At 38.1% G+C, this 23,891-nt stretch overlaps 1 protein-coding gene across 6 annotated transcripts in view; it reads right to left on the bottom strand.

The window, feature by feature from the left end:
• MCTP1 (multiple C2 and transmembrane domain containing 1) overlaps positions 1–23,891 on the bottom strand; it is a 292,805-nt gene that overhangs the window by 111,220 nt on the left and 157,694 nt on the right. For all 6 annotated transcript variants that reach the window (XM_052778226.1, XM_052778227.1, XM_052778229.1 and 3 more), the window contains 4 exons: positions 22,705–22,875; positions 20,958–21,088; positions 8,964–9,150; positions 3,869–3,962 (listed from right to left, as the gene is read on the bottom strand). In XM_052778226.1, coding sequence (XP_052634186.1) covers positions 3,869–3,962; positions 8,964–9,150; positions 20,958–21,088; positions 22,705–22,875 — 583 coding nt within the window. The remainder of the gene's footprint in view (positions 1–3,868; positions 3,963–8,963; positions 9,151–20,957; positions 21,089–22,704; positions 22,876–23,891) is intronic.

The following is a 23,891-nucleotide window of genomic DNA, read 5'->3' as shown; positions in this document are numbered from 1 at the left end:
GTTTCCAATTTAAACAAGTCCCCATGCGGCCCGCTCTAAAGGGCTTTGTCTCCCTGTCATTGTTAAGAGAGCCGAGGCATCCTGGAAGTGTGAAATCAGACCTCATGAGCTGAACGGTTCCCCAGGGAACGCCGGACCGCGCAGAAGGTCAAAGTCATGGGCTGGACCATCTGAAAGCGTCTGATCGCTGGTCTGTGACACAGCACACAGGGTGGGGGCAGGGGGAGCGGGGAGCCAGGGGGCTAGAATTGAACACGTCTTAATTAAAGCCCAAAGACAGCAAAACAAACTGTTTTCTAGGCAGGCCATCACATGGAGCTTGGATTTTGCTCTGCTAATGAATCCGAGTTGCTAACCATTATTCCTTAAAATAAAGGGACTTTTGCTGAAGTTGATCAAACCTGCGGCACATCTTTTCCCACCCTGCCTGCTTCTCGCCAATTATAAGGCAGAGGTTTTGAATTTTGTTTCGTGGTTCAAGGAAAAGGAGGAACGCATCTGCCCCAGCAAAGGAGAGGCAAGCACCGCCTGCAAAGGCAGCAGCCCTCCACCATGACCCAGCTATACCTCACTTTGCTGCAGAAGGAATACGCTTACCTGACTATTGCCTAAACAGGCACTAGGTCATGGTGAAAGGTCTGTTGCTTTCCAAAACTCGTATGGGTTAGGTGAACAGAACATGTATTAATTTCAGAGGCCAACTGGCATGATGAGTCCATTGCACTGTACGTTTTACTGCACCATCAGAATATTTCCTCACGAAAAAGGACGTCACTGTAGGCACATGGGCTGCTATGCCAGGGCTCCGCAGGCAGCCAAACCCTTGAGAAGATCTGCCTCTCCTCCAGAGGAACCACAAGCAAGCAAAGATGCGGGCAAAGGGGAAAATGTAACTTCTTTTAGCTGAGGATTTAGGGAGAAAATAGTCTTGCACTGAATAGCTAAAACGCAATGGAAGATTTAAACGGCACTTTCTTCTCACGAGGAGAAGGAAAAAGTAAACGCCACACTCAGTGTCTTTCCATTTGTTAGATTATAGCTTCAAAAAAACATATTAAAAAATATGTATTTTCCAGCAAGGGGTATTTGCTGTGACCACAATTTCTAACAGAACATGACTTTGCATGAAATTGTGTTTTGACCATGGAAAGATGCTGTTTTGTTGGGGGAAACATCCTCATAGACCTGGCAATTCTCTCAAAGGCTCCAGTCCTGGAAGACACTCTTATTTTTCAGCTTTCCCCAAAATCAAGGTTAGCTTTCAAGCACCAGGGGGGAATCTCTCAACCCCTCAGTAGTCCTCCCTTTCCTAGACTTCCTTGCAAGCACTTTGTTCTTTTCTGGGGTATTTTTAAAACCCAGTTACGGCATGTTCAAGCAGGGCCCCATTTTCAAACCGCTAGTGCCCACTTGCTGCCCGTGCGCACAACTTCACCGAAATTTCAGCCCACCCTGGCGCCTTGTTCAACGCATGTGTATGTGGGGGGGTTGTAAACTGAGGCCTGAAACACCACCCTTAATCTTTCTCTTTTTTAAAAAAAATCTGTACTAACGTTAATGATTTGAAGTGCACTGTCCAACACTGGGCTATTGAGACTGGAGAAAAAACTGCCCTCAACTATCAACAGTTTATTAGGGGCTTAACTGAAGTGACCTACTGTAGTAGCATTCAGCTGAACAAGGCTATGGGCTTTCTGTGGAAAGGAGGAGAATTGAGGGTTTCATTAAAAAGTAATTTGTGCTTTTTACTCATTCATTCAATGGGAGTCTCAATTGCTCTTTATTCACACAGAGTTAATACAGTATTACAATGCTGCTCAATGAATGTATGGTAACAAAAGAAAAATTTCACATTTTGAAAGGAAAAAAAAAATCCTTGCAACTGTAGTAAGATTGATGACTACTTAAAAGATTACAGGAATCTTTTTCCGTCTATGCTTATGCTTAATGATGGAATATTAAGGATTTTTAAAATCCACTCAGTCCAAACTAATAAATTTTGATTTATTACTTCACATCAAAAGATTCCTGAAAGTGAAATGGGATATGTTCAGCAGACAGGAAACAGAGCAAACCACACAGGTACTATACAGGTGTTTCAGCTACTTTTCTGACTCAGGGGAGGACAAAAGATTAACTCTGAAAAAAAAATATAGTAAGAAGAGCAAACTAGTCCTTAGCTTTTACTCACACAAGCAATCCTGAGTCGTGTAAGTTATACCACTGATGACAGCACTCTCCACACTGACTAATAAGTATTGCTCAGTTGAATAAAGGTGGAGGGTCAAGTTTTGTACAACTTTTGCAAACATGATTTATTGACAATCACCAAATAACTACTTTGAGTTATTTCTAAATATTACTATTTGAAGTTTAATCCGAAACGAATGATCTGTACATACCCACAAGTTACTAAAAATAGCTATAAATTACTACAGTAGTTAAAAAAAACCCTTTTCAAAATACCAGGTATTTTCGTCCAAAATATACAGTGATTTCTCTAATGTCTGGAATGCACAGCCATCTTACAAAACATATCTGCTGTATAAATGTTTTTTCTTGCTAACGAACAAAAGATGTGGGACATGGGAAGGTATTGAGTCTTCTTCCTCATATTCCTCACCGTCATTCTAAATGCAATGTCTGAAAATTTTTGGTAGCTCTGTACATCTTTAATTGAATCAAATGTATTTCCAAAAAATTTGTTCAACCAGCACAAATGACATGTTGATCTGGAAAAGTCGAAGACTGAACGAGGTCAGGGACTGAATTATCCCATTTGCCCCTGAATAACTTAATCTCTCTCTCTGTTCAGACCACATTGGATTATAAGGTCAAAGCAGAGTGAGGAATCTTTAGAAGCATTTCTCCAACCTCCCTGAAAATAGAATCTGTTATTTTGCGTGCCACAAACTGGATGATCAGTTTCAGCAATAAAATGTTTGCTCTGTTACCTTGTCTGAGAAAAAAAATAAATACTGGTACTCATGCTAATTTACAAAGAACTATTGAAAAGTGCGTATGTTCCTATATACCTACATCTGCTCCTGTAACAGAACATGTATGTCCAAACTGCAGTTAAACCAGCTAGGTTAGTATAGTTTCCCTTTTTTTTTTTCTCTTTTTTTTTTTTTAAAGCAGAGATGGCTATTTTCTGACACAGAAGCTCATTTTGCTCCATTCAACTTGTGCACTGTGAAGGTGATTGTACTTACAGGAGATAACTTGGACATTTCTGGAGACATATGGTCAGTATGGCTGAAATACTTTTTCTTTATTTTGAAAAGCAAAAGGTTAAATTATCCATTCTGCTTATTTCACATAAAATAGAAAATAAAAAAAAGATTCTTCTTATTTCCCTTCTTAAACAGATAAGCAGTAGTTATGGGAAACTGCATTTATTTGAAATATCTGACACCAACAGCAGTCTTGCTAAATATCTGGCAGATATCAAGCAGTTCTTTTGGCAACAACTTTGAAGTAGTCTCTAAGTCTAGCACCTTTCATTCGCCTTGTCCTCTGGAATTCAGTTTTAATTTGGATAATTTTGTATATTTTTATCTACTAGAAAAAAAAGTATTTTCTATGTATTTTTTCCAGGAACTCTGATGGAGAAAAACATATATTTCACCCTTCTGAGAAATAACCTACATAGGGCTCTGCTAGCATTAGAATGACTTGCAGCCTTGCTTACAAAAGTTTTGTTTGTTTGTGTGCGGATTTCTTCCTTAATGAGCAGAAGGTGAGACTGTGCAAACAGAAAATAATCTTTAGATAAACTTCCGTTTTAAACGTATTTTTTTTCACTTCTAAAAAGGCCCAGTCTTAGTATGATATTTACTGTCACAGAAACTAAATGAATCCTTGCCTGTGACATCAGCTGCCATCAATGCTTCTGCCCTGATGACCTTCACCTGAAGAAATCCCACATCCTTCAGGTTATGGAACATCATCATTGGACGCTAAAAAATAGAAAAAAGAAAAATAATTCTGGATAGCAAAAACAACAAATCAAAAGCAATATTAGTAGTCTCCTCCCTAGCCCAGATACAAGTTAGTGTAATTCTGGCTAATGTACTTATACTTTTAAATATTATTTTCTGAAGAATGCACAGTTGTCAGTGTTTCTTTCAGTATTTTGCAACTTACCAATGAAAAATGCAAAGGAAAAATCAGAATATGAATGATTATATAACACTAATTCTACTGAATTAATCCCCTATTAGTACATGAACAACTGCCCATCAAAATTTTAAATTATAGCAGTGTATTAACAAAATTAATACAAACAATAAAACACTTCCTCTCCCTGAATACTTTTGTGAGATCTATGTTCACATTTTCCCTTTGATGACTCCAATAATATTTTGAACAGTGACTTAGGGCCAATATTTTTCTTGTTATAGTTGACCATTACATGCAAGCTTGCATATAGCATACATGTATACATAAGCTTGCATATAGCTTGCAAATAACATGAGTAAAAACAATCAAAAGAGTATTGTAACAACTTAATTTTCATAATAATCACGTGCAAAAAAGATCAAAAGCATGAATTAAAAGATGGTTCCAATTCCATGGCAGAAAGCTCTTACTATAAATCATTAATTTTTTTAAACATAAATTTCTGCAATATCTACATATATTAAAAAGAGGAAGAAAAAATTAAAGAGTAGACTAACACTTGCATATTTATTCATCCAACATCGTTTTAGAAAGCTGCTTGGAAAGTGTGTTCTCTTGCTGCTCTTTTTTCAAATAACTAGAAGTAACAAAGTGGGAGTATTGCACCAGTTAGGTGTTATATGTTAAAACTCTCAAGCTCTAACTTCAAATATAATTTAAAAGTTGCAGAATTTAAAATGATAGAACATCGAATGCAACTTTGAATCTGCAATCAATTAATAACAAACCTGGCATAATAATTCAGTTTTCAGATAACTAGAAGAGGAACTCCAAAAGAGGAGACTAAAATTATACTTTCAAATCCATTTTACATCATGTATGTATGTGGCCTAATTTTCGGTTGGCTTTGCAAACCTTCTTCATAAATACTAGCACATACCTTTACTTCGAAGTATTTTAAAATCTGGACTAATGCATTTAATGCCTGTGGCCTTTTCTAAAATTTTAATGCAGGGCAGGTGAAACCTTTTCCACTGCTTTTGATAATGTCCAGATTTCTAGAGAATGCAAACATCAGGTAAAACACGAAGCCAGCAATTCTTTAATTTATGAAGGCAAAATCGACTGTTATGGAAAACCAGAATAAATAACATCACTGATCTGAAAACCAGAGGTGATGCTTAAATGAAATATTAAATGTCAGCTTGCAAAAACTACAACATGTTTATGCATAGATAATCTACCCATTAAAATGTTAGACATATAATATGCATCCCTGTCTTTTTATTAATAAGACAATTCTAACAGTTAAATCACACTCTGATACTAATTTCACAAGCCCCAACTGACCATTTACTGTTTACAGTGGAGGTTTGACCTTGGTATACTGAACTGTGGAATCCAGGTAAGTGCAGTGCCCCACATGCTACCTACATACGAATACATGCATGCATGTTATCACAGGATAATGGTTAATAAATTTTTATCATTTTTAATATGTTAATCATCAGAAACATGGCTTAAAAATTCTGATGGTCAACTTTAATCAGTGCACGCTCAATCCCCTGTTTATGTGCTTACAAGCTGAGGGTGGCAGAGACAGTGTTACAGATAGCTCTGTTATAATTCAAAAGCATGTTGGCATCACCCCTCATTTATTACAATAATGATCAAGGTTTGGAAGCTTCTTATCAGAACTGGTACCACAACAGAGATAATTCTGCCTTAATACCATGATGAAAGTGAAAGGATTTACAAAAATGTTTCCACATTACACCCAACTTTCCCAATGACCGAAACAAACACCAAGCTGCAGAAAGAAAACAAAGCAAAAACCAAACACAGAGCAAGCCAAGCAACTGCCCCCCCTCCTGCAATGCTGAACAGTCCCCTTTTTTCCAATTTTCATCCTGGTAAGCTCATTCTGCAAAAAGGCAATAGTGCTGTATTTCACTTTGCTACCTTTGTTAGTATGCAGCAGAATAATTATTTTTAACTTTTAGTTCCAGCAAGTCAGCTGGCTTAGATTCATTTACTGCACATCGTGACTGTGGAGACTGCTGAAAATGTATACAATGCCACGGCAGAGACTCTGGGAGAAGCAAATGACTTTAATACATTACTTTAAATACATAACTTTAAGTAATGATTTATCAGATGATATTCTGTCTTCTTATTTGTGATTATTGTTGAAGGCCTCAAAACCCGCATGGTTTCTGAAGCCTGAAATTTCCATAGCAGAGGAATCCGTGATTTGCTGTGAATCTTTTCAGCCCTCAATAGATGGGAAAAGATTGAAATGCTCTGGAGATGAGTCCTCTTTATTTTTTTAATGAAAGGCTGTATAATATATTTTCTGTATGGCTGCAGCAGCTGTCAGGGAGAGCATCTCAGTTCAGCTCTATTATGGGAGAAGCAATACCCCATCCTATGGCATCGAGATACACTGAGGGGCCAGTACTGATTGACAGCTTGTCACCATGACGTCTTATTCCATCTCTGTTATGGAGAAAATTAATGTCACACCACCAGCCTTATGACTCGCTGTCATCTTAGAACTGCTCACCTTTTATCAATGCTCTAAATAACATTTCAAGCCCATCGTCTCACGGTGGACAATCTGGTCAAGGGACATTAAATCGGATGACTGTGAAATGTCATAATAAAAATGGAATGCTAACAACTTCTTCTCTAAACTAGCTCCTCTGGTTTTTAAACTGTGACAAGGGGGACCGTGGGTTCAGCACACCCGTTCTGAAAAGGTCATACAATCTCTCTTGGTCTGTACCCATTAATGCGCCCCCCTCCTCACCCCAAAAGGAATTAATCTTTTCAGACAATTGTGGTAAAATAATGGTTCAAACAGTAATGCCTGTTTAATTTGTAAGGCTCTGATGTTCAGCTACAAATGGTTAAATGACAGTAATAGAGTCATTTTCCAAGGCTATTTGATCTGATGGCAAGGTCAGCTCATTAACTGTTTTTGGCTGCAGAAAGGGTGCAAAATACATTTCTCAAATGGAAGCTGGATTTTTTAAGAGGACAAAAAATAAACCCCAAAATACAGGCATTCAATGGGTAACGCCACATCTTGCTAATTGCATACTCTTTGTATCGGTTCTCAAGTAGAGATATGAATACCAAAGACGAACCAAACATCAGTGAAAATAAACTATTTGAATTTCATTAATCCTTGTCATTTCTTTCTTCTGCTGCCCACCGGTCATTTTAATAAAAACAGTAAAATTATCAAAAAGGTATATCAATGCTACAATTTTCAAAAACACATAATGAGAAATTCATGCCTCTGCAATATGAACATCTTCCAAAAATATAAGTGTTTTCAAATGCATACAGTAATGTAAATATAAGAAAAGACACATATCCATGAATATGTAAGAAATGGAAATAAATAGATCAATCTTACACCACATAATTATGCTTTACACTGGGGACAAAAAATTGAGAATTTAGAAAAACCAATTAATAATACACAGTAGCAACATGTTTCTATACTGCGACTAAATTATCAAAACCATCCGTATCACTTGACTGCCATATCATCACACGCAATAATCCACAGAAATAGGGTATTGTTGCACTTGCTAGCAAGAAGTGTGTCACCTCAAAAACGTATCCATCAGAAATTTATTATATTTATAAAGATCTATTCTGACAACCACAGACTGTCTTGGTGGATTCCAAAATGTGCAATAACTCTCTTAATTGTAATTATTTTTCAAAGATGGTGCACAATACCTTAGCTCTCAGTTGGTTTAGGAATATTATGTTTAGCCTCACTAAGTCACCTCTATTAAACTGTGTTTATGATAACACTATTGGTGTATGAGTTGTACAAGCATTAGCAGACAGCTGATTCAGTGGAGATAGCCAGAATAAATTTGCTGAAGCGCACATCCTGCTAATCTGTTTGAAGAATATTGTACAGCATTAGTACTAGCACTTCATGTTATCTGCACAGCCTGATAAGGTACATCTTTATTAAATTCAGTTATTGAAAGGATGTCAGTCATGGAATAGGAATATTTTAAAATCTAAAAAAAATTAAGCGGCTCTTTGTTAGTCAGAGCTTGGTTTAACGGCTGAGTGTCTAGAGAAGCCTTTCTAAACACCTGGCAGCATTGTACAATAAAAGCTTTGTAATTTTAAGTGGAAATAGCTTTTTTTTTTTTTTTTTTCTTTCTCCCTGTGTAGTGAGACAGTTACTTTTAGTGATTTAGGTATTAGCAAATGCTGGAGTAAGAGCTCCCCTCTCTGTTGCTTTGATAAAACTACACAGATTCTGTGTAATGTGAGGATGCTGGGAAATGAAAATAATTTGCTAAAGAATATTTTGAAATGGAAATATTGTTTAAAACAATTATTTTGATGATACAAAATACTGCTCCGGCCTCTAATGTGCAGACAAAAAATAAGTTTTCTTGGCCCTTAGTAGATGATCAACAAAAAGCCGAAAACTATTGGCACCTCAAACCCTTTGGCATAAAAACTCACCAGAACCTGTACAGTCACTGACTGACCCCTTAGTTATTTTGTGCTGGGTAAAAACTATCTGCAAGGCAGTAAAATTAACTTCTTTATATCACATGATCATATCAAATAGCTGAATTACGACCTAAAAAATAAGGAGGATTTGTAGCCTTCTTGATGTTACCTGTACCAGCCGTAATAGTATTACTAACACGTTTAAATGATTATCATTGTCTGAGCATGATAAGGATATAATGGATATATTTAGATTTTCCCCCCACCCTATACTTATTATTTATACAAGCAAACATTTTGCAAACAAAGGGCAAAAGAGAAGAACCCCATACATATCTCTTCAGTATCTCCTCTCGCTCCTTCTGGTCCTCCAGGGAGTTGACGGAGAGGTCAGAGATAGTGACTGCAGCTGAGGCTGTGAGAGTGACCAGCAACACCAGGCAGCCCTCTCCCTCCTCCAGTGGCATCTCCAACTTGTGGGTTTGTTCTTTACTCAGGGTCGACAGGTCAACCTGGCACCTAGAAACAAACATTCTCCATCAGCATGTGGTTTTCGTCACATCAAATAAGAACACATTGGCTTACTTGCATTCAGCTGGACAAAAAAACAAATCAGTAGAAATTCCTTCCCAGCTTCTGGAAGGATTTCTCTTCAGCTTCAACCCATGGCTCTTGCTTGACTTTTTTTTTTTTTTTTTAAAAGCTACAACCTGTTATGCGTGTGAACAATAAATATTAAAAAGAACATACACTAGAAACAAGGTTAGCTAATATGCCTTACTTGAACGCAGTCAAAGAGAATTTTAAAAATCCAGCTTCAAATGCAAATTGTAGTTTTTAATTACACCTCTTGTATAAACACAAAACATAAGTTTTGATGTGAATGTTTTTGATACCATTCATCTAACAACGGTAAAAATCCTCTCTTAAAAAGAAAAAATCTGTGTGGACTTAATTGTGATGGAGTTAACATGACTGAGCATAGAAAAACACAACTTGAGCACCACCCAAAAGGCTCAACTCTCTTGCAGTAAGCTGTGCGTGGCTCAGGGTCAAAGCTTCATGCAGGCATCCAGGATAAAATTTGATGCCACAACCTCCTACATAATAAGATGTCTGACGTTGTAATGAGCAGAGACTGCTTATAAGTGCGCAGAGTGGCTGAAGCCAATCTACCTTGCTTGATCCCTTTCTGAATAACCCTGGCTGTACCATACACTGAACTAATGAAGAATGGCTTCATATGTGCCAGGGAGCAGAAATAGCTTTGCAACACCTTAAAAAATAAAAGGTAGAGCATGGAAGGAAAAACAGTACCACTGCTAACAAAGAGCTGACCATAATTAAAGCAAGAATACCTTAGGGTTAGTAATTAGTCTGTGCGCAGCTTACAAGTTTTAATATTTTAATTTGTATAATTCATAAGTTTCAGCTTCCCTAGACTGCAACTCCAAGCATGTCTAGAAATTCAACACCTGTGTCAAATGCAATGCCAGCTTGCACTGCACAGGAATTTCTGTGAAAAAGCACTATTTGGAATACTTCTACTTAGAGCATCCTCCAATAATGTTCTGCCAATTCATTACTCTAAATAAAAACAATAACAATATTGAAATAAAGTAAATGAATATATTGTACATATAGTTAAGCCACTGAATACTCTACTTTTAACAGCGATTATTTAATGTGACAAGCACGTGTTCTATATGCCACTCTCACTAAACTAAACATCTAGCAAACTCTTTTCATAAAATGTCAATTGATTTTGAAGAGAAAGATAATGTGGTGACCGCAGGGCCAATAAACTGAGAAAAAGGTGGCAGACATGAATAAATAGGCATTTAAGGACAGGAAATAGCCAATTATGAGAATAAATGCGGCCTCTTAAAATGGGCACTGTGCTATCACAGGCAGATTAGATTTGCTGCAGGAAAATTTCTTTTTAATTTTTTTTTTAAACATTTACTGTCTGTTGTACAGCTGTCAAAATTAAACTACCGCAAAGCTCATACAGTAACAATGTTCAATTATTTTACAATGAAAAAAATTTCTAACTGACATAACATTCTGAGCTTAATGTTTACCTTTTATTTTGAACTCTTCGGATGATAACGAGTGAGAAATTAACAACAGTAAGGAAAGACTAAAGCTGTTGCTCTCAGTGCAGGCTGATGGTCAATGCAAGTGTTTGTACATGTACATAGGCTGTCTGATTTTTATTTAGGCTGCAGTGAGAAGTATAAAGCCCTCCTTGAGATAACAAATAATGTAATCAAGCATTCAAAGCTAGGGTAAGTTAAGATGCCCCTGGTGTTAAATATTCTTTGATAATTTATTTCAAAACAGATACCCCTCAAAAATACGTCTCTGCAACAATATTGCAACTTTAACGAATAATCATTGAAAGCTCCAGTCCAAACTCTCTTAAAGCCAGTAAAAGAATCAGAAAGTCATTATGATACAAGTAATGCAGAAGTAATCCACCCCTCACTCAAAAACAGGCAACAAAAGCTACCGCCACTGGAACAAAAAAACCCTCCATGCATCAGAAAACTGCAAGGACTGTAAAATTACATGATTTACATCAGAGCTACAAGCTCCAAGTTCTCCAATTCTTGAAGTTACAGCACTTTTGCAACATTAGGCATCCATGCTATTTTTTATTTAGGCTAAAAGAAGCAACTGACAATTTGATTTTACCCATGCACCTTTCCTACAGCTATAAAATATTCCTAATAGCACCACATCTAGAATAGATTACCTGAGAAATATGTCTCTATTGTCTGCTTGATGGATCTCCATGAACAGCCTATCACCAGCTTGTTATTTCCTAAAATCATACAAAGGGTAGGGGGTGATCTCAAAGCTTTTTCCAGTGAAAGCCTTAACCATTTTACAGGAAAAATATCCTCCGAAGGGCCTTCAGATAATTTGATAAAAAACTACGGTTATTCCATTAAGGAGTGTCACCATTGCGCTTTATGAAAATCTAGGTTAAGAGTGTCTCTGTGCATCCACGGTGAGATGAAAGCACATTTCTCATTCTGCACCAGGTCCCCTCCTCTGGCCTCGCAGGAGATGCAGCTCGCATGTGTCTAACTCAAAGGTGCTGAGGCTCAAGGAGCATTCAGCACGAGATGAGCACATCGGCAGCACATGCACTTCAGTCAAAAGATAACTTTGCAATTTACAGACACTGTAAGAAAAATTGCTATTTTTTTCCATTAATAGTTGAGTTTTTCATGAAAAAAAAAAATCAACTTTGTTTGCTCTCACACCAAATTTTCCAGCAAAAAAAATTAAACCATTTTTTGTTACATCTACTTTGCCCTCACCAGATCTTTGTACGGGACCAAAATGGTGAAGGAAGCCTGGTTTTATTAAGGCATTACCTAAGCACTAACCTTACCCTAGAATAACCTTTACAGACATCAGTAGGAAACCCACAAAACTCCTTTTTGGATTAGATTTCCTTACAAGCACTGAAGTTAACAAAATACTTGTAAAGATAAATAGCTTTGGAAAGTTCAAGTTGACAATGCCCCTCTACATTTTACTGACAGTATATACAAGTATTCCAAGCTTTAAAGCTTTAGCAATGCTGACTTTTACATCAGTTAAGATGTTCCCTTAAAAGACATTTGTCACCTACAACTGTTTCCATGGAGAACAAAGATGCTTTGAGGATGAAGGTGAACTTGAATGTTAACCAGAAAGAGGTGCAGAATGAGCACTGTGGTGGTAGAAATTTTGTCTTGCATTCTCAAATTGAGGACCATGAAAAATTACAGTCATTTTGAGAAGGCTGTAAGTTGCGTATGACCAGCGGCTGTCATACTGAAAGCAGGAGGGAAGAGTAATTTTGGACGAGTTTCTTATGGAATGACAATTTACATGCAGCTGCTGGAAGAAAAAGTTCTCCCCCTGTGAAGAGGTCAGCCTGAAGAATTATGGCAAAAATAGCCATTAATCCGTAGACAGATTTTCAGACATGGCTATAAATCACATATCAGGGAATTTCAGTGTTTAGTGCAGTTTGAGTATTTTGCATTGCTCCGCTGCTCCACACTGAATGGTGCCTTCAGCGCACACCTCTGTCAGCATCAGGAGCGGTGGGCAGGGGCACTGGAACGATCCCCCCGGCTGGCTGACCCCTCGGGAAGAGGCACGGAGGCATGTCCCCCTGGACCACCTCTGCATATGAACATTATCAGGCACTGGGTGGATCTGGATTTTCAGGCCTCGAGAGATAAGAAGGGAAAAAAACCATGCAAGTGCCTCAAGCTCATGTGCCAAAGCATCACGGATAAGTTGCTGCAGAAACACGGTACAGCTCCCATGGAGGAAGATTTGAAGATTCAAGGGGAATCCACCACTTCTCTGAAACTGTGTTCAGTGTGCTAATCGCCCAAACTGTTAGAAATACATTTCTGATTTATTTTTAATTTGAATATATCTGGCCTTTGGTTCTTTTTATGCCTTTCTTTACTCGGTTGAAAAAGCCTTCAGTACTCTCTATTTTCTTCTAGTGAAGGTACTCACACACCATAATCATATCTCTTCTTGATCTTCCTTTTGATATGCTAAACACCTTCAGCTCCCTATACATTTCCTTGGAACACATCTCCTACAGCCCTCAAATGACTTTTTGTAACTTTTCTGATCCAGTGAAATTCTCCTGCATCCTTTTTAAAGCGTGGAAGCCAGAACTATATGTAGTGTTTTATTATCAGCATGTCTAAGAGGTAAAAATCACCTCCCCTCTCTAGTTCTTACAGAACCTGGAATGTAAGACCACGTTGGCACCCTGGTGAAATATCCTTGCTAATGAATGAATTACAAAGGTAGCAACATGACATAGAAGGCCTCTTAAAAGCCAGGTGGCCAGGCAAGGGAGAGACAGCAGATAGCGAGATCATTTTCTCACATGACAAAATAAAGCATAAAAGAGGAATTGGCACAATCCTAAGTGATAGGGACAGAAAAGCACCACTTGGCTACAACCCAGGCAACTTAATTATCATCATGACTTGTTCAGGAAGACAGCCTTTTAACTCCGTTGTGATCCAGGTCTATGCTGCTCCAAAGGATGCCAAGGAGAGGAAACTGTGAGATTCTGCAATTAGAACTGAGCTGGACACACATCAGAAGTAGCGAGGCATGAACTGCTACAATTTGTGAGACTCCGTATCCTTTATGAGCAGAGTACAATGTTCCAGTAAAATCAAGAAACAAACGGAGAGGGGAAATTCTGCAAAGCACCGACAGAAAATGACACGGCTCAGAAAGACAGGACTGCAGTAACGTGAAGTTCTTGGAAGAACCAGAGCATGGCATTTTTAAGTGTAAAGATAACGAGAAAGAGGTAAAATGACAGACCCCACACGACGCTTGTGATAGGTGGTGGATAGGGGTGATAGACTGAAAACCAGGAAAGCTCCCGAAGGAGCTGGAGGCTGTAACTCAGCTAAGTAGGACACAGACTGAGGGGGAGTGCAGTGGCGAGCTCAGGAAGCTGGAGAGGATCCCCGGCAAGCTGGGAGAGCACTGCCTCGCCGCAGAGCTCAAGCAGGACCTGGGAAATGGTGCTGCCAGGTGCCATGCAGCAAGACGCGGAAAGCAGGAAAGAGCCCCGCAGTTTGGGTTAAGTCAGTCTCGGTAACGGAAATACGAGAGCTGCATGAAATACAGGACAATCTCACCGGTCACAGAGCAACACCTGAATACAGACAAGTGTTTATTGCTTGCTAAAAGAAATATGGTCCATGCCACAAAATCCTGTTGATGGCTTTTGAAATGACCGATTAACATTTTCCTAAGCATAGCTCTTCACAATAAAACCACAGATTCACTTTTGAAATTGTGTATACAGGAAAAAGTACTCGCAGATGTTTTATGACGTGATATTTCCTATGTTGTCCCTGTGGCACAGCCATACACTACAGACATGCACTGTTAGTGCTGTCACCAGTGCAATTTCTTTGCAGCAAAATTAACGCTTTCCTCTCCTAAACCAGTCTATTGCTTTGATGAACATCATGTCTTCTTGCATGGTTCTCCCCTCATTAGTTGGTCCAAGCAACTTAGCAAGTGCTTTCACACAGCTCCAACCTGCGCATTCCAGAAACCCCCACAAACCTTTATCTACACCCCTAACCACTTTTTACAATTACTGTCATGCTCCTCATAGCTAGGCAGACATTCCTCTTTTCCTTCTCCCTTCCTCTTACTTTGCCACTCTTACTTAATGTAGTGGAGTACATTTCCATACGTGGGAGACAGAGGGTCAGAAGAAGGATCCATAAACATCATCCAGCTTGTGTGCAGCATTCTGTTTTTCAGAATACATTGGGGAATACTATCAATTTTGCAATATTACGTGACAATAACTGTCAGTAAGAGTTGTAAATAATGAAATATTTAGTAAAAGAAAGTTACTGAAGATTTATGAGCCAAAATGGAACCTTTTCGGGCTTTCTAGCAGAACAGTAGTGCCTCTGCATTAACATAAGAGGCTACAATGTGCAGAGATAGTGATAAATAAGGTGTGGAATACCTGAAGGCCAAATTTCGAGATGCAGTACTTACATCTATCTCCCTTTGACAACAATCAGAAATGGAGACGGCTCAGCACATCTCAGGGTTTGTCAAGGGCAGGTTTAGACTTTAATGCTTTGGGCAAAACCTTCATTTTACATAGAGAAATGCATCTGCAATAATTTAACTTTAGTCATCACGTATAATCAACAAACTATTATACACACAGGCTGTTGGTTGTGTGCTTGTCTGTGTTTGCACAGAATTGCTCTCTAATTCACATGCGCACACAGTTCAAAACTCAAATTACAATAGCATATTGACCATTATGTTTGAACTTTGAAAATAATATATCCTTCCAACGTTACTACAACACACAGAAATTTTCAAACCACCATGTGAAAAAAATACTTGAAAGTCCAGCATAATAAAGTACTACTTACAATTCCAGAGGAACCCATTTTGTCTCTATAGACAACTGAGAAAACTTCAAGACTCATCAATTTCAATATTAACACTGGCATTCACAGCTACTATTCAAAACTTCTTTCTTGGGCAACAATATTTAAAAAAGAAAATTGCCAGTTTTTTAATATAAATCATAGTGTCCACAACATCTCTAGAAAAAGTCTGGGAGGAAAGATTAGCAGTAGCATATTTAGTGTCCTTCACTCAACTTTATATGCATGTTGGAGTACCCATACACAGCTTTACAGCACCACTCAGTTCTCTCTGACAATGTTCAGTCTCTCATAGTGAAATTACATAAATTTCAGCGGGAAAAAATGAAACTGAAAAAGACATAAATATTTTATAGAAAAATCCCACTTCAGTTTAGAACTTTGAGTAGTGCATCCCTGTGCTTTCAGATTAATAATGCAGCAGCATAGGTCGCATATTAGTTGTATTTATGTGCACCCAAAAAACCCTCTATGGCTTCATTACTATGAAAAAACTAAACAGAGCAGACATAGCAGATTAGGTGTTGAAAACCTAAATACATAATTTTCAGTATTTTAACTTTTGTATTTCGTAAATTCCATTATATGGTGCGTACCCATACACACACGCACACACAAAATTGATCTGAATTTTCATGACAATATTCAGAGAGATTATGGGACATTTCAGTTTTCTACAGATAAAAATGAATACATAGCTTTAATGAATATACTATACACAAGGTCTTTTGTTCTTAATTTGCATCAGATGGGAAAAAAGATAGTAGCATCTATAAACACTGCTGAAAATAGATACAGGTGAAGTCAACAGTAATTTCCTGGCACAAAATATGAGTAAAAGTCAATGCCATTTTAAAGATAAACACGCATTTTTCATACCAATAAATAATACTATAAATCCTGCCGTACTGGATTGCAAATAACTTCAGCTGAATAAAACTGCATGACATGGGATTTACTTATCCTGTATGTTCACAGAAACAACTTGTTCTCTGACAGCACTCATTCTTGGCAATTTATTGCAGCTGTCAGCAGCCAATTTGTTCAGATTACTGCTATGCATAAAGGTGTAACAATCATGAGGATTTATTAGCTGATTATCGTAAAGGTGACAGTCAGGATCGCCTTCAAAAACGCAGATGATAAGAAAGTTAAATAATTACATGAAGATTAAAATCATTTCACCTTCATTTTGATCTTAGTATTACCTACATAAACTTACTGCCATATATGTTTTTAATCACAGAAGTATATTGACTCAATATGGAAGACAAATGATTTACTCATAGCAAAAATATGTGACTATTAAATGTACTCAGACTGAACAACATACACACATACATATGTATTTCTACTTATCAGATGAAGTAATGACTAATACTGCTCATGCAAGTCCACATGCTTATTTGAACGCAAGAAGGCTGCCCCTGTGGCTTTAACTGCTGGTGCTTTCCAAAAAAAGAACTTCTAGACCTCATGTCTTTGGTCCTGGGAAGTTTTTTTTAAAAAATGATATTCTAGAGAATGCCAGAATTTAATCCCTTGCATGATGAAACTCAGTTCTGGCCAAGCCCAATGTTTCCTCATACAAATCAGCATATGATTGGAAATATATTTTCCTCGAGGCTTTGGATGAGGTCTTTTTACAGGCTTTTGAAATCCCAAAATAAACATTGAAATGGTTCTAGGATTTGGGTTTTTTAGGGTATTTTAAGGTGGAAGTTCACAAGGTACTACATCCTTTAAACTCTCACGGAGAATGCACACAACTGAAACTCAAATGAATTTTACAAACACATAATGCTCAAAGAATGGAAATCAATCAGTCAGCATCTCATTTCAGGAACCGCCCTGCTGAACATGCCTGGGCACCAAGATGAAGATGGAGCTTTACGCTAGTTCTGTGACAACGTATCCTTCTCCTCTTCCTTCTCTGAATTAGGATGCCATGCTGTCACTATCATTAAGACAGACCACCGTCTTGTTACCTTCCTCCCTCTAACAAGCCACCCCTTCCACTTCCATCCTCCTCCTGTCACGCAACCCCAAAGCCAGAATCTCACCTTCCATGTCTCCAGCCTTCTCGAACATCTTTCCTTCATCTTCCTGCCCTCAACAAAGGATTGCAAGCCCAAGCCCTCGCAGTCTGAGCACACATGCCATCGATGCCTTGTCACGTTCCCAGCTTCACCCTGGCCCTTACCATGCTCCAGCCTAATGAGTATGATGACACAGGCAGGGCCCACAGAGGTCTACGTTCCTGATTTCCCACTTCTTTTATTTCACTGAAGTGCAGCTGAGACAGAGTATCATTCCAGGAGCAGTTACAACATTCTGCTTTGGAATAAAATTTGCAAGTTACAGAGCTTAGCATGGTAAGAACATTTCAACTCAAGGGGGCTTCCCATGCTGTTTTCCAGGAGGAACCTGGAGTTTGTCCCTTGAACCTTCCACCCAGCCACCCTGTTCTCTCATAGCCAGCTCAGTTTGGAACTGCTGAACCAGTTTTAGGGATGGCACTCTTCAAAGAGGTCCCCTGGCAAAGCAGCTCGATAACGCCTATTTTGCCCAGGAGATTCTGCTAACCTTCATGAGCGCTCTGCAAGCAGATGAATATGGAGGACACAAAAAACCAATGCTGTGGATGACAGGTGAGAACTGCTCCTTAAACAAACTTTTTCTTCTGCTTTCTCAATTTGGTCTGCTATTCCCCCCAATTAGTAGGATCTCTTCAGTCATGCATGGCTTCCCCCAAACCAAACTTTGGCCAGGCAGGATGTCTTCAAGAAATAATTGTTTTCATTTGCATTTAACAAAAATATTCCTATATAATACAACAGCTGCTTCTTGCACGCTATTCAAGAAAGCAGGAAGATCATGGTAAGATGAAAGGGATTACTCTCCATCACTGACCAATGCTAGAATACTACCAGGAAGTCTTTTGTTTCCCTCCTACAGCCTCATTATCACTTTTCCTGGAACCTGAATCAAAATATTCAATTTATTACGTGTGCCTTGAGAGCCACAGAGCCTTAGTCATGAAGCACAACTCAGTCGTGCTTTTCAAAATTAATATACATTTAGCATAACACACACACACACACAGAGAGAGCAAGTCTGTAGTGTCTGTACCAAACTATTTCCAGCTTTTAGAGGCAGCCTCGAAAGGAGAAACTGGGGAAGAGAGGTCAATGTAAAGTGGAGCTGTCAGATGTCGGTGATTTTTATCCACAGTGACTGGAAAAGAGTATCAGGGAGGAGGAATATTAAGACCTATTTTTGTATTCAGATTGAGCTTGACAAATGACAAAGTTTTTCATGGAAATCTTCGTGGAGAGGAATTTGTTGGCAGGTTGCATTATCCAGAGATAAGGTACCAACAGAAGGTGAAATGAGAGTGTGTCTGAAAGGACAAACTGAAGAGGGATTACACATACACCAACAGCAGAAAGGTCACAAAAATCAAGAGCAGCAAGATTTCAGGAAAAATACCACTGATTTTGTTAAAATCAGTTATGTACTGCAGAAGCAGTACAGATTAGCTTTGTCCAAGGAGCAGCTTTTTTGGTATATACAAGAATTACATCTATTTAGGAAAATGATAGAAAACAAAACAAAACAAGGTTCTCCCACTGAAAAATGCTAAAAGCTTCAAGCATTCTTTTTAGAGCGAAGATTTCTCATGCTATCAAATTTTTTGGGCCTAAATAAAATGTAGAATTCATTTGTTACTTGCATAATAGCATGCAATTACTAAAAAGAAATAGACACATACTTAAGATATGCAATTTCTTCAGGTTTCTGAAAAGCTAACTAAGCAGCTCATGTGTTTGGAGTTACAAATTTTCCTTCTCTGATTTCTCTACCACATTCTTATTTAGGTTTCAAGTCCCTTGGAGAAAAATGGTGTCTTATTTTATGCAATGCTCTTAAAAAGACTTCATAATTACTGGTAACAGTAACAACGTAAGTGCTGTTTTGATGACAGTGTTCTGAAAAACCACACGTGAAAACTCAGAATCTCACCACCTTTTGGATAGGAAGGTTAAAGTTAAGAAGAAAATAGGAATAATTTCCCATGGTATATCATGTGTTGACATAGGACTAAATGATTATGTTACTTCAGAAGAATAGTTATTGTTACCATATGCACTGACTGAAATGAAGCAAGGGAAAAAATACAGTGTAAACTTCACATATAAACATTTCACCCCATCCACAGGGTTTCATCATATAAAATAAAATCCTACTGTGTATACTTCAGAAAGGTGGTTTTGTCGATATTAAAGCTGTTTGCTTGCTACAGACTCTGTATGTATTCTCAGTTCCCACAATTTATGGTAGGAAATAAACACAGAATATTACCCGACTGATCTAATTTGATAAAGAAAGCCATTACCCTAAACAGAACGAGAGGGAGGAAAAGGTCAGTAGAAACATTAACCACATTGACAACAAAAGCACATGGCTCGGCCTGTGGGATTTCCATTACTGATTTTAACTACCAAAAAAAGTAATTCTACTAGTTAATAGTATCAATGTCCTAGTGAAAGCACGTACAACCAATATTCTAACAAGCAACCAAACTACATAGGATTAATAATACTTACTATTATTATGAATGTATGGTTATCAATTAAACTATGATGCAAAGAAATATCTGAGCTTTCCAAATAGCACCTACTTTGTAGTATCTGTAAGCACAAGACAGTTTTTTCCCATATTAGCTAACAGCTAATGCCACTGTTAAAAAACATGAGCATCTTTCTTCTTCCTACACAGTAAAATGGAGCACAACCACACAAATTTATACCATTTCTTGAACTCTAAGACAGATCCCAAAGATTCACTTTTCCTGAAAATGAATTAGGTGAATGATCTTATTTCTTTGCCCCAAAAGCTGTTTGTAGTCCTTCAAGACTCTCATTTCATTTACCAAATAGGTTAAAAAATAAGTACATAATTTTGGTCTTATGCACCTATTATAAGTCATGAGAGTTATTTCTCCTCCAAGCCGGACGTTGCCGTATGGAACCTCCTGCATCTTGATTATTGGTCTAAACATGGAATTTTCATTTTGGAAAACCTAAGTCTATCAATTGGTAAAAGCTGCCACCTACTGGTCAATAAAATTTATTTTACACCATCAAAGTAAAGAATTACATCAATGCAGCAAACTGTACTGATACTTTGTAAAAAATCCTCCTCCACCTTTAAAAAAAAAAAAAGGCAAGAACAAATGGTCATAAGAAATAGTTTCAACGGCAAGGCTCATTTTAATCATCTGCTCTCATCCCCAGGGAACAAGAAGGCTGTAATTGCACAAACCTGCCAATAAAATCATCCTTTTTGCCAGCATCTTTGTCCCACACGGTAATATCAATAATTCCACCTCGTTCTTCATAGAGATGAAAGTCAAACTGCTCCCTCCACTGAGGATTCAAAGTTTTTGGCACAATCTGAAAGGAGAGCAAAAAGAAAGTCATATTGCATTGTGCAGGCATACACTTTCTTGAATTGTTAATTTGATCTTTAGAGTCTGTTCAGGAAGTTTCTTCTGTTTGCAGTACCAGTATCTTAAGCAGTGAGAATTAAAAAATAGTAATTAGAAAAGACTACTGGCCAGTTCTCTCATGTCTCTCTGACATAACAGCAACCTCCAAAACCCTGCAGCCTGTCACCTTCAAAAGCCTACTGAACAAAGGATTTACCCTGGGAATGGATCCATTTTTCTGTAGAATAATTATGCCCTCTCTTATGTGACAGTTAGCTGCAAAGTTATGATGTGTCTAAGCCTAAAGGAAAACAAAGCACCTGCAATGACAGGTAGATGGTGACTGTAAGTATTTAAACAGAAACAATTTTATCATGTCCTCTTGCCCCAGATGCAGTAATACTGGGAGAAAGATGATGCTACGGTTTACTTTTTATGGAATAATAGTCTTTTCTTCAAAACTGTATTTTACTTCCTTTCCTTTGCAACTCAGATGAAAGTAACTTTCTCAGTCATTTTCAGTCCAGTTACTTCTGACAAAAGAATTCAATGGATTTCAGCCCATGTACTTCTGAGCACACTCTGCAGAACAGAAAGCTTGCAGGTTTTTCTACCATAATGCCAAAGCTGTAGCCACAGTAGTCACAAGTGTCCTGACCAAGAATGGAAACTATCCCGTACCTTCCCTATGAAGCAATCACTAGTTTCTACATCCACCAGTTCTAAGTGGCTTGAAAAAATGGAAAAATCAGAGACGATTAAAACACAGAAATGCCATGAAAATTTTTAAGTCACAAAAGCATGAAATTTGATTTCTTCTAATTTCAGATAAAGTGGCCCTAAGGTGGGCTCAGAGTTCTGCAAACGTGGCACCTAAATGCTCCTGGCCTCTCCCTCACTTTGCCCTTTGCCTGGCTGTGAAAAACACATGGGCTGTCATGCCCATTGAGATAAAATGGTCATGTGCATCATGGGTGGTCCCAGCATCTTCCATAAACAGCCATTTTCAAAACAACAGGGATCAATGAAATAAAAAATAACAGCAAGAAAGCCAAGCAAGTCTTCATAACCATTTTCTCTCTGATCAATCTTCTCTACCTGTTAAGCTCATACATATACAAAACTTCAATGAAACTTGCTGTAAGGACACAATGAGGAAAGTGAGAATATAAGCATGACATGGTTTGAGGATAAGACCATACAAAGGATCAAAGAGGTGACCTGCGTCAAGCCATAAAGGCACAAAGGTGGAATCTACTTGTCAGGATCACTCCACATCTCTCCCCTGTCACGAATGACCCATAACAGTAAATAAAAGCCAACACAGTCTGTATGGAAAATCAGGTGTGCCTCCCTGCCACCCCGCATTTTTCAGTGCTACATTTTTCCCCATCTAGTATTATTTTTGTTTATAATGAAATAAGAAAACATCTAAACAAAACTCCAGGTGCTCTGGCTAATTAATACAACAATAAATCTCTGTCACTATTTAAACAGTCATGCAAGCCAAAAAATACCACAAAGAGGGACAAAACATTTCAAAGGCAGCCAATGCTCATTTTAGGTCACAGCTAAAATTACCTTGCTCTTGTACTTCTGATGCCCCAATCTGAACTTCACATAAGGATCACTGAGTCCATTTGCATCCATCGCCTTAAGTTCACGACCTTCTATTAAGGTAATGCTAACTATTCCTCTCCATAGCTGAGATTTTCTGTGCAGGTCTGAGAGACGTAAGCTCTGGCTCTGAAACTTTAGGGAAATAAAAACACAGATTTAGCTAAAACAATTCCAGAAATTTCCCCTGCATTTTAATGTTCAATTTCATGTAGCTATGAATGTAAAACAACCATCTTAAGCCATTTTGAAGTTATTTGACAGTACATATGTAAGCTATATTACAAAGAATTACTTGGAGAGAAACAAAACAGTGACAAATACGCAGGTAATGTCATATGCTGCTTTTGCAGAAGCAAGCAGAACAAATGCTACTTAAGGAAATGTTCAGAAAAAAAAGAAGTGTTTTCTCCAGCTTCACTTCTCTCTCAGCTGATAGAACTAACAACATTACAAATAAATGTTACGAAGTCTCTTCTGTTAGTAACATATGATGGAATGAACTTGAACAAACACTAAAATAAACATAAAAACAGCAAGAAAATGAAACTTCCATTAAAATAATATAAACCCACCATGAGAAGCATGGACCAAGGAAAAATAAACTACCGTGCACGTGACAACTATCTCAGCCTCTGAAATGATGTGGTATTCTCAGAAACAGCAAGGAAAACTGAATTAAACACCAACACATCAGTTCAAAGAGTTTCAAAACAAGACGTTGCAGAGCCTGTGATTGGAACTGTGCAGAAACTTGCGGACTGTGAACCCTCAGCTGCTGACTTTGGGGGTTAAAAGAAAATTCAGATGCACCCACACAAACCAGATGGTCACAGCATTCACCAGTGAACCTCACTGGGGGCAGGAGAGCCAGGGGTTATAAACTTGAGTAACTTGACATCAGCTCCAGCTTGCTCTGAGCTACAAGGGGTAGAAGGTACCAGAACAAGGAAATCACCTTTGTGCTCCTGAGGTGGGCAAACGCATCTTGGGTGCATCTCAGGAGCAAGGCTCTCCCTTTTATTCTGAAGTTTTATTCATTTAAGGTTACCTTATTTAAAATCAGAGCACCGAATAGCTAAACAATATTTAAACTCGCAAATTATTCTTTCTAGGAATCAAAAAAAGCAAGTCTGCATGTATACTCAGTT

This window comes from Harpia harpyja, chromosome Z (assembly GCF_026419915.1).
Source record: "Harpia harpyja isolate bHarHar1 chromosome Z, bHarHar1 primary haplotype, whole genome shotgun sequence".
Classification (NCBI taxonomy): domain Eukaryota; kingdom Metazoa; phylum Chordata; class Aves; order Accipitriformes; family Accipitridae; genus Harpia; species Harpia harpyja.
Note: the sequence above shows the minus strand (reverse complement) of the source record. Positions and strands in the feature narration are given on the sequence as shown.